Source organism: Aphelocoma coerulescens, chromosome 3 (assembly GCF_041296385.1).
Source record: "Aphelocoma coerulescens isolate FSJ_1873_10779 chromosome 3, UR_Acoe_1.0, whole genome shotgun sequence".
In the NCBI taxonomy this organism is placed as follows: domain Eukaryota; kingdom Metazoa; phylum Chordata; class Aves; order Passeriformes; family Corvidae; genus Aphelocoma; species Aphelocoma coerulescens.
In genome coordinates this window covers 51,953,168-51,965,608 of record NC_091016.1, presented here as the reverse complement: position 1 = coordinate 51,965,608, position 12,441 = coordinate 51,953,168, and the positions used below count along the sequence as shown (strand labels likewise).

Here is a 12,441-nt window from a genome sequence, read left to right as displayed (position 1 = left end):
AGAAATAATGCTTTCACAGTGGTGCATCCGTAATAAGTAATGTTTGAATCTCCTGTTTAAAACTAACCTTGAAATTCCTGCTGGCTTCAAAATTATCTTCATGGATAATGTTCTTGCTTTCCTTTTGTGCACAAGCTATTTGGTTCTCGATAAACCATAGTCAGCCCCTGTCTATCTCAAGAAATTGACAAGATGACAGGCAGTACCTGATTTTCAAATGTTTAATTGGGATTACTCTTTGTTTAATGGGAATAGGTTATTTTTATCTAAAACCTAATCTTGCATATATGTGTGTGTTTATGGCAAGAGTCATATTTAAAAATATATTCTAGAATATATATGCTATGAAATATGAATCTGAAGTTAAGCTCTTAAATTCCTAATTTTCAAAAATAAAAGATGTTACTACCCTCCTGTCCTGGTTATTTATGTTTCTTTGTGTTAACATAGAGGTGATTTAATTTCTACCTGCAATGTTTTAATTACATAATTTGTTCGTTCATAGTAGTATTTAAATTATAATGCAATAACTTCAGGGTTTCCCACAAATTTTGGATTTTGAAATCAATGAACTACTGAAACACTGTCTCCTTATTTTGAATGGCAGCCTTAAAATACAATTGCTTAATGAATCGGGGTATTTAGACTGAAACAATGGCAATTTAGAAAATTATCTTCAAGAGAGTTCTCGTCAAGAACTATTAATTGACTACGACAACACTCCATATACCAAAAAATATTTTCAGATTTTTCCATGGCATACAGCATTGCCTTGCCTCTTTCTTTCTAGGAAAGCTCTCAGTATCACAGAGAGGAAATATCTCTCTGAGGATAATTATGTTGAAATAAAGTAGCATCTCTAATTAGCAGTGATGATGAATATCAGGTCAATTGCTGAATGTTGTGCCACTATAGGTTATAATTCACTGAGAATTGCACTTTACCATAGCAAAGATTATTTCCTCTGTGCTGAAGACAGTCACTGATGAGGCTGCACTTGGCAGTAAGCAATGGCTTCCAATGTGTGTTCTGTGTGACTCGCAATCTTCAGTTCTTTCGATTACATTCTCAGAGTAAACCTGTTAAAATCCTGTGTTTCCTTTCTCACTGGAAGGAGCTGGAGGTTAATAATTCAGTTTGACAGTCTGTTGTTGACTGTAACTAGATTTTTATGTGCTGATAATTAAAGAAAGCACCTGTTTAATTTATCTAAATAGCTTTATGAAATTGCTGATAATAAAATATACTTAGCACACTGGGAAATTGATTGTCAATACACTTCAAACATTGCTGTGATGACCACAGTAATTTTGCTAGATTGTGAAGCTGGATGCAATATTGTACTGTAAAATATTGATTTTTTTATTTGCCATGGAAGTAAAAGTATTTTGTGATGGACCTTTGGAAATGTTGAAATAAATATAACTTTTGTACTGATAGAGAAGTGCGGTGTGTAAAAAAGAGAGAGGCAAGCTAGGAGAAACAATGATTATCCTTTTTTAAATTGTTCTTTAGAATTCCTAAACTCTGTTTCTCAGTGGTTTAAGAATGTCATTTTGTACCCACAAACAGTTTCACAAAGGTAAAGTGATCAAGAAAATTTTCTAAACAGAGTGCACTGTGTCAGGAGATAATACTAACAATTTTCACTTTGACAGAAAATGATTGCAGTCTTTCAAATCTAATTTCTTGCTAAAAACCACCAATTTTCTCAACAGAGTGTATGATGATATTGATGCTGTGTCTGCATCGAGTCCGCTCCAAACTTCTGTGAGGAATGCCATTGTTGAAAGCCAGCAAGTCTTGTCTAAAGAAGATTTTCTGAAGTTGATGCTGCCAGACAGCCTCTCTATGGAGGAAGGGAGAAGAAAGGTTGGCTACTTTCTTTGGCTCTATGTGTTTCAGTCACAGTTACCTTAGAAATGGGTTTCTGGTATGTCCATAATTGCTACACAGAACGCAATATTGTTTTGTACAAGCTAATTTTATTCTATGGGGATGATTCTAAGTCCCAAAATATAATTTCCCACAAGGATGGGAAAGGTTTGTTAGATGATTATGTATAAAATCAAGTGTTTGTTTAAGTATGTCTTTGCTTAGCTTGACCAGAAGTGGGTGCAGGTGGAGCAACTTCATTATAATTTGAAAGGTTAAAAGTGACATTTTAAAGGACGGATGCCTAAATTTGTACATCTTGTATGATAGTAAAGCACATTAATAAAAGTAGCCCACTTTCCTCTGCCCTGTAACAGTCAGTACCAACAATTCTGCTAGAAATCCAAGTACAGTTTCATGTAGGTATCAGTGTCAGCTGCTCAGAAGGCATAATTGTCAGTGCTACTGGAGAGCCAGGATCTAATCTTTATAGTATGATGACAGTTGGTAATGTTTAGTAGTTCACAATAAGCAGACAGTGAACTTAAAATTTGCTACTCCCCAAAGTATAAATGGCTCTGAATTCCGTGCTTAATGTAAGATAAAGAACAAAGCAATTAAATTACTTGAGATAATTGTCACACTTCCATATTAACTCAATGCTCTCTTAACCCACTGTGTTTATACAATATGCTAAATAGCATAATTGTCATGTCTGAACAAAAGTAACACATGAGAACCCTCTAAGTGCAGAGCTGAATTTAAAATTCAGATCATATATATTTTTTAACATGTGGTATGTTAAGTGTGCATTATATGTGCTTGAATTTTTGTGGGTCATCTCCTAGAAGTTTTTAAGATTTATGATTGATACAATAATTGGAGGGGTTTTGTGCAGGTTTCAAGAACTGCCAGTGTTTCTGGCTACCTAAATAAGAATCAACAAAGAGTGAGGAGGTGTGGCTGAGATAAATGACTACTATCCCCTTCCCCTCCAAGGCACCTAAACAAAAGTTAAGTGTGAGATCGTGGGCCCTGACTCATAAGGAACCCCAGCCACAGGAGCTGGCAGTATACAATCTTTGGTTGTGCCTTCACAGAGGGTAGTAATCTTGATATTGGCGAGCCAGTTACCTTTGACAGCGAAGTCAGAAACTAATTTCCTGAATACATGAGATTCTATTCACTGTTTTCGAAAGCTATTCCTCTTAAATATTTGTTCTGCATAGGGAATGTGCAACACATAATTAATTACTAACAAAACTAGACATTTAATTGTTGTATGCAGGACAAACCAGTAAAATAATTAAGGCATTAGCTGTCCTTTGTAGATGTAAAGAAAACTGGTTTTGCAGTCCTGAAAAATGACTTACAAAGTGCAATGGTCCAACTTTACAGTACAGTAATATCTTGTTTTACTGTAGATATTTGGGTTGTGGTCCACGTAACCTTTTGAAATGCATAAGCTGTTTTCACTGAAGTCTGTTATCTTCTTTTCTAAGCCTATTTTGTGATATCCAGAGAGATGTCATGTCTCAAGTCACTTTTATAATCCAATGAATTATGTGGCAGCATATATCAGTTCAGAATGTTTAGCATTAAAGCATGGTCATTTCAGATTAAAATCAAACAGTTCTATGTATAGTCTTGCATTCATGTTGCCAGAGTTGGTAACCTTATATACATTTCTGTAAAACATTGCTGTCATAAGGCTACGAAGTTTTCATTCACATTTCAGAATTAATAAAACTGCATAGTATCTGATTAATTCACGGTGATATGTTCCAAAATATTGAGAAGAAGTCTGAATATCCAATTCAGTAACTCTTTTGAGGCCCCAGTAGATCTGATATGGTGGAAAAATCTCTGATCCTTCAGTATTCAAGAATTCCAGAGTGCTTGTCCAGAAAAACGTTCCCAAGAACTGATGATGGGATATGATTGTATGAATCACTTCAACCAGCAATATGGGTTCTTATTTTTATCTTTAGTTTTCATTTTATGGAAACCTTTCCCCACGGAGGACACTTTATCGCACGCTCTCTGATGAAAGTATATGTAGCAATCGAAGAGGATCTTCCTATGCCAGCTCTCGAAGTTCAATGATAGACCAGGCCTTGCCAAATGATATCTTGTTCAGCACTACTCCACCATATCACAGCACACTGCCTCCCAGAATGAGCCTGACTCCTGGAATGGGAAATCTGAGAAGTAAGTGATTGTCGCTGTCATTGCTGAGTTTGGAATATTTGTAGTAAACTCAAATCACCAAGTATTAAGTGAGATTTCACTTTCAAGGTGAAATTAAGAAATGTCAAATCAATTTTCTAGTTGTCCTAGTAAAAGAATATTTGGCCAACAGTACATGCTCATGCTTGCCATTAGTGTTCAATTCATATTTATCATGTTTGGAGACAGCATTCACATTACTTCCCAAAGAATTTTCATGAGAACAGTGATAGGAAAAAACTTTGTCTGAAGATATTTCTAGTTATCATTTTATTTTTCAGTGGTGACCTAATTAAGCTAAGCTGGCCTGGTTGAGGTTTTTTTTTTAAATTTTATGTGCACTCAAATTATTGAAATATTCGCAAATATATTTGAAATAACAGCTAAGTGGAACAGCTTTCATTTAGATGGTCCTTTTAATAGCATTGTAAAAGGAAATGGGCAATAGATGTTGACTTTGACTTCAATTTCCAAATTGAATTTGCTGATACTTTTTTTAACCTGTTAGTAAAAGTTTTACAAATGACACCTCATTTTTAATGGCAGCAAAAGAGTAGTCCGAGGTGCTAAGTTAAAACTATTTTATGAATGTGGTTTTTTTACTTGTGAGGTTTTCATAAGTGAGACCTTTACTGTCTGCTCAGCTTGCAATAATTCCAGGATGAACTATGAAGTTTGTAGTAATTTTTTTTTTTTTAATGGAATGAAAAGCCCAAATCTACACAGACAGATACGAAAATTTAGATTACATATCTATATTTGTTTATTTAATAAGAGTGAATTGTTTTTTCAAAAATGCTGAATATATATGCTTCTCAGTTCGTTTAGGCTGACATATAGTGGACACCTGGCGTTGACACGCAATCTGGAAAAAAACCCTCTTTTCTTTAGCTACTCTAATATTGCATCACAGCTGACTGCAATTTTAAAAAAAAAAAAGTGGACTCCGAAGTCCACAGTTAAGAAGCTGTGGGTGAATTTCTTGAAAGCATTAAGGACATTTTAGGCCCATATCTGAGGTGAATGCAGCCAGATGATTTAAAAGAAGTAGCAATAAAAAGAGCTTTGTCATTCATCATGTCCTTCAGGAGCTAGCAGTCATTTCCTAACTTTGAGAAATAAGCTTCATGTACAAAACACTTTTCTAGTTAGAGTGGCCTCAGGTATGAGACTGAGTTTTGGTCACTAACCACTGGTTAATTTTAAACTGGTATCTCAAATGAGTGCTAAACTCCTGCCTCACATGGGAATGCATGCTTGGTGTGCCTTTTGGCATTCTAAAGATATTCTTCTATCAGAGTGAAACTCCTTACTATAAATTTAATCTGAGATGATCCTATTCTTTTGCACATAGAAAATGGAGATCCATTTTGTTTCACTGGAGATGAATTCAGTAGATTTTTGTAGTCTATGAAGGAGCTAGGCATCCTGATTGTGTTTTCTTTTTTTGTTTTCCACTATGTTAGGCCTTGTTTTTTAGAGCCATTTCTTGTGAAAGTAAACATGCAATGGGATCAAATCTACAGCTTGCTTCTTCAGGAGATTGGCACAAGGCAATTAACTGTGTACATCCAAGCTTTATACTGCTCCTCCAGCAGTGATATTTTAGTGCATTTTGTATTAGTTCTGTCTTAGACACCTAATATTTCATTCTTGCTGCTTCTTAGATACAGAAAGTTATATATACACATAGCTGGAAAAAACCCCCATGAAATCGGTATCCTGTCAGTCAAAAACTGATCCAAGGCAATTCATGCTGTTTTCATATGCAACCTCTATTTTCTGCTTCTGGTTCTGTATTTTAAAAGTGCTTATCAATGCCAGCTGTATTGAATCTTTTGTGGTGTTTGTTTCAAGGAAGATTTAATTGGTTATCTGTAATAACACTGAAAAAAAACACATCATGGCTTGCCCACCTATGTTTCAAAAATAAGGTTAGTCAGTATCTCCATATAAGAAACTAACTTTGGGTCTTTTTAGGAAGGTTTTTTGTAGTCAGTGCCTAGTAGGTATTTACATTCTACAGCAGTGATGTGGTATAATTTTAACATGAGGTTGTAGTTTCAGGTATCAGGATTCATATGCTGTCATAGGAATGTCTTTTGTATGTGATCTCAAAGCATTTTAATTTTACTGATATTTAATGTTTATAGAAACCAGTGGAAATAGCATGGCTTTGGCTGAAATTAATTTTAGAAAGGTATATTCTTGCATGTTATATCCAGCATGAAATACTGTGGCAGCACCAAATCTCATGAGACCCCTCTAACATGGAAAAGAGTGTGATTAATAGATAAGCAAGGCAGCACCAAAACCAAAGAGTAATAGGTGACCCTGAAGGGTTTCAGTTTACTGGGAAATTAGAATTATGAGACAGAATGACCATGCAAATATAGAAATAGGAAGTTAATCTATGTGTGATGTTGACTGTAAGAAGATGATGGGAAAAGTGAAGCTACAGGACTTTTTAATTATTGTTTTATCACTGGGAGAAGTGATGTGAAAAAAGACTTGCTTTCAGTAAAGCCTGAAATGCAGTCTGACAGTCAAGGGCTGTTGATTGCAAAGAGTACACAAATGTAGAAATACTCACATAATTTTATGTTATTTTTAACTTAAACCAAGAAGGAGAATTCATGTAGCTAAGAACTCTTGAATTTTACCTTGGGGACATTAAGGATTCCCGGACTGTGACAGTGCTGTTCATGCTGAGTGATTCTAACATGCAGGTGCAGGTGCAAATCTATGCCCTTCTTGCAAATTCATGGCAGGTGAATGAGCAGGGAAGGAATGAAAACAATGAGAACCACTGATACTGAGCTAGTGTAGTAACATAAGTCAGGATCCCAGGGAGACACATGGAGACAATCTGATTGACACTGCGGACACCGTGGTCCACTCTATTACGAAGCACAAAAAGAGAGGGGAAAAAAAATGCCCTAAGTGAAAAACTGTCAGGATGTTCCTGTGCTGTGAGGAAAGGAGCAAGGTGCAGGATAGTTGCAATGAAGAGGGTCATAAGGAAGGGAATATTTTACAACGATACACTGACAAATTCTGAAAGTTCTCAGACTACATATGTCATAGGGAAAAGGCTGCCAGAAGTGCAAGAACTGTCTCTACAACTCTGTTCATAGATGGAAGTCTTGTCTTCTAACTGCCTTACTACCCATGTTAGCTTCAATCCAAAACTAAACTTGTTGATAAGGAGCACCATTAAAATGAAAGAGCATCGCTGTGTGTTGGTGGTGTGCAATGGTAGCAATTTGGGAATCAGTTTTTCAGCAAGCAGATAAAGGCCGTTGATTAATTCATGCTGTTACCTGTTCTCACAGTGAATAGTTCACCTTATTAGAACATGCAACTATCTTCAGTAACAGAAGGGAAGGAAACAGTGGTTATCAGGAGCACACGTCCACAAGAGCCTATGAGCAGGCTGGCATCTTTGAAGGGGGACTTTGGGCAACCGTAGGCAATACTAAAGAAAGGAAGGGTTCAGCAGGCAGAAGCTGTTGCTTAAGAGGACTATAGAGATGTAATTACTGATTACAGGAAAGAAAAACAGACATCCCACAGAGAGTGGGATTCACATTTGCATGAGATTTGATATATTTCTTCACCTGCAGCTGCTTTGGAGAGAATCTACTTGTTAAATGACATGTCTAGTTTGAACACAGTAAGCAAGGAGTACTTAGCAGATAGTTTTTTCATTATCTCCAATCTCTGCATAACAATAGCAGTTCCAGCTGAAGCAGGATAATTGTCTTGGAAGTAAAAGAGGTTAAGTTGGGTGAATCTTCCTTCTTTCTGCATAACTATTTGCTCTTTGAATACAGATGTATGTAGGACCAATAACCATCAATTTCAGGAGCTGTGCTGGAAACTGAACTGACCACGTAATTTTGGTGAAAATAGGGACTCTTGAAAATGCTTTATACTTTTATGTATCAATAATAAAAAAAAAATAAAATTCCTAAGTGTAGGAAGTGACACAACTGAAAGAAGCAGAAACTACAAGACCAATTATTTTGTGCCAAAAGGAGTACAGCAAAGAAAATAATCTTTAAAACGGAAGATAACACTGAAAATGTTTCCTCAGAGGAAACTGTGTTGCTTCAAAAGTCAATCTTGTGTGCAGTAAAGTAGTGGCCTGCTAGATTAGGCATATCCTCCTAATACAGATATTAGGACACACAGAGGTGGGCATGCTTAGGCATCACTTGCCACCTTTGCACAGATCAAAAAGGGAAACAGGCAACAGCTGCTGATGTGGCAGTCATACGCAGACAGAGTGAGGCAAGAGCAACGTAAGAGAAGCAGGGAAGAAATGCAAATACAGGAGGCTAGAAATAATTTATCTCACCTGGAGCATTCCTGGAATACAAATAATATTCTCTGAAATTCAAAGGCCTCTGTCATTGGAGCTCCTGTTTGGTATTTTTATTCTTTTTCTTCTTCCCCCTCTTTTCCCCACCCCATTGCAGAAGAACACAATTTATGTCTGGAAAATGAATTATTCTGTGGTGGCATACTCACGCCTGTTCAGTTATTCCACTTAGAATTTCAGCCATCAGCATGAGCACTTGCATTTTCAGACCTATCAATATTCAAATCTCTACTCTGGCAGGCTTTCTGCAGTTGAGTGGCTCTGTCAGGGCTGAATAGGATCCAGCCTAAGGTGAACTGAGGTTCTCACAGAGACAATGCATAATGAAGGATGACTACTGGTGAATACATCACTCCTACACTTTAATTTGGAAAGCCAGGAGAATCGTGCTGGGAGCAGGCTTCTTCCTGACAGGTTTCACAATCAGCCTCTGTAGGCTGATCAGACAAAAGCAAGGACTGTCCCTTAGGGCCTGCCTGCTGGTCTAGAACCAAAAGCTGGCCTGCCAGTCTTTCAAGTAAGGTATTCTGTCTATTTTCCACAACAGGGATGTATGAAACATTTTTACTTGCACAAATAAGGTTCTTACAATTCCCAAGTCATATACAAAAGTTCAGAGACTGCTCTGACTTTCAGCTTTCAGTGTACTTGCACAAAGGTAGCGTTAGGTAAGGCTTTATGTCTGTTTATAAGGAACTGAAAATAAAATCTTAGTACAGATATACAAGTAGAATATATGTCTGTATTGTATTTTCCATTTCGTATAACAACCATTTTTACATCCAGAGAGAGGTATTGAGAAGGACATTTCTACAGTTTTGTCAAGCCGCTTCCAAGTGTAATGTCACAATACTGCACCTTTCATATAAGTGTAACAAGAGAAATTCTACAGTAAAGAGAATTTCTATCTCTTCTGCAGAGACTCCTAATTTTTGACAGAGGATTGTAAGCCTCCTTCACTTCCCTTTTCCTCATATTTTGTATTCTTTTAAAGCAAGGTTTGTGCAAAGCATAGAGCATATCATATGCTTTAATCATTCCTCTATCCAGTAGAATGCTTTGTAACAACCTACACTCTTTGGATTTTTAGGTCAGAATCTTTAAGTCAAAGGGACATTAATATCAGGAAAATGACAGCATGCCATTTCCTTAAACAATATTGTATCTTCCACTTGTATGAATGCATTTCTTCCTTCATTGTTTTTTGCGTTTGGCCTTTTCCTGGAAAAAAATACTCGTCTTACATATTATAGTTTAAATCATTGGAATAACTAGATGGGAACTTCCTCCTGAAATATTTGGGGAAAAAATTACTATGTTGACCTTTTTGTTTAATAGGAGCAGATATGTTTGAAGCAAAAATTATCTTTGCCTGACTATACTATGTGATAAAATTATTATATTCCATTTCTGGCTTTATGGTTAAGATGAAATATGATTGCAAATAATAGTTTTGGTTTATGATCAGTTTTAAGAAACTGTGTCTGCTCAGTATTCTTTTTAACATGTTTACATTGCTCAGCATGAAGATTGCTATAAACAGATTAGGAAAATGTAAAACTATTCAAGAAAATTATGAAAATTAGCATTTCCTCTACTAAAATGTATGTTTGTGGTACATTCTAGAAGTCTGCATAGCTGAAAGGTTTGTTTGAACAATTTATAGGGTATACATTTCATTTAATATATGATCTGTGTGCAGTATATGTGTGACAGCTCACTCTGATATCTCACACCAATCTTACATCCTCAGAGATACAACTACAAATGTGAAACTATTAGGGTAATATTTTCAATGTCCAAGGGAGTTTTGGATATAGGCTAGAATTTACAAATGCATTAAAAGAAAAGCAGATGATTCTTTTTAATTGCTTCTGGAACAGGAATACTTTCAGTTTCAGAGTAAAACTGTGCATGTAAATATCTTGCATGTTGTTTCACAAATATAACTTTGTGTATCTAGCAACTTTTGTGCTCAGTGCCCAGGTTTAATATGCTGTGCTTTAGAATGGATGTTGCCTACTCACACAGTGTCCATACGAAAATGTGAGGGACATGTCATGTGCAAAGTGGCACCAAAAAAAAACCCTTTAAAACCTTACCATCTTACTTTGCCAGCATTTAGAAATTGTTCCACGCATGCTGAGTATTGAACAGGAAAAGACAGACACTAGAAAAATGAAGATAAGCACTTTTTGCTTATACATCTTTTACAGATCATTATAGTAGCTTCAAAATTAATTGCACATAATTGTTATAGGAAGACTAATTATTTTGTTTATTGTTTAGATGAATTCTGGTTCTCAGATGGGTCCTTATCTGATAAAGCCAAATTCAATGATCCTGGCCTGATGCCCCTGCCAGACACTGCCACAGGGCTAGACTGGTCTCACCTGGTAGATGCTGCACGAGCGTTTGAAGGTAACAGGAAAATTTGAATAAAGATCAATGTTCAGTACACAAACATGTTTGTTTTTTTTTTAATATATATTGTATAGCCACATTTTGAATTACAAAAATCCAGTGTTTGCCTCTGTAGCCCTTTAGTTCTTTTGGCAGTATCAATTCTCAGTGTGGAAGATTGTCACTGAAATTTTGGGTCTTCATGTTATTCTCTATATCCGTTTTAGATGCAATTCCTCCACTTTAGTGATAAGTTCCTTCTGTAATGAATTGAAAAATCAATTCTTTGAAGGAGAGATTCAAAGCATTCAAGTTAGATGTTTATAATGAAATGGGGAGTAACACTTCCCTGGGTTTGTTTTGTTGTGTTTATAAACTGGCATGTGTAGTCAAAACGGTGTTGCAGTCCCTCTCAGTTTTCATAAGCCCTTGAAGACCAGGAGAAATGTACAGTATATTTTCCAGTAGCAGGACTTGAGGTGCAGGATATAGACCAGGTTTGCTTTATTAAATTATGGAACCAGATTAACCATGGAAAAAACCTCATCCACCTCCAGGAGCTAAACCTACACTTAATATCTAAACAGAGAAAATGGATGCTGGTTTCAGTGTTTATATGAATATACACGGTTGAGTGTTTGTGTTCTCTTGTTTGAGAGGTGTTTTTTTAGGTTGCTGTGCTGTCCTAAAATGTCTGATGTTTCTTAACTGGTGTTGCTTGCGTTACTGAATGTAATCTGTGAATAAGGATGGCATTACCACAGTCGTCATTGTATAAGATACAGGTCTTAACTTTGTGAAAACTGGTTGTCAAGTTAGTGATTTGGGTCTTTTTTAACTTTTTTAAACCCTGGAAATCAGTTTTCTGGTTCCTGGTGCCTTCCCACAGTATAAAGTGATAAAAGTTCACTTTCACCAAAGCTCTTCAGAACTGCTTGTTATACTAATTTAAGTGGCATTGTGAAAACCCAAACCAACAGCAATGATTAGGAATTTGAAGAACTGTATCATTTCTTGACCTTATTAATTGTATGTGAATTCATTACTATTCAATACTACTCAAACATGGCTGTGATAGCTGGCAGGAAATACTGTGACACTGAGAATCTTGACGGCTCTTCCCATGCATTCCTACGTTTGATTGCTCAGGGAACACCCTGATATTTGTTACTGACATCTTAAACTACTGAAAAAAGATTTGAATCAGTAAATGACTAGCTCTGTAACTTTGTACTTGAAGAATATTTCTAAATGCTAATAAAAATTTTGAGTTCAGTTGAGTGAAAGATCACTCTGTACCAGCTATGCTCCTGTATTTTTAGCTGTCTTTGAGAACTAATAGTTTTTCGTTCCTTTTACTACCTAGTATCATGATGAAAATAATTTCACTTTGGTAAGTGTTACGTAATTACATTTGAATTTGAGAATGAGAAGTAGAACAAGATAGCTAACCCACAGTGCTCTATCCTAGGGAGGAAAGGTATTCACTTGTTAGGTTTTAATTGCAGATAACTTAGATAATCTGTAGATAATGCTGAAGAACTGGT

General features: G+C 36.1%; 1 protein-coding gene across 4 annotated transcripts in view; it reads left to right on the top strand.

The window, feature by feature from the left end:
* The window catches only part of SIPA1L2 (signal induced proliferation associated 1 like 2), a 127,870-nt gene that overhangs the window by 106,544 nt on the left and 8,885 nt on the right, over positions 1–12,441 (top strand). For 3 of the 4 annotated variants that reach the window (XM_069010271.1, XM_069010273.1, XM_069010272.1), the window contains exons 17-19: positions 1,719–1,872; positions 3,867–4,086; positions 10,781–10,912. In XM_069010271.1, the coding sequence (XP_068866372.1) occupies positions 1,719–1,872; positions 3,867–4,086; positions 10,781–10,912 (506 nt within the window). The remainder of the gene's footprint in view (positions 1–1,718; positions 1,873–3,866; positions 4,087–10,780; positions 10,913–12,441) is intronic. The other variant, XM_069010274.1, reaches the window with a different exon arrangement.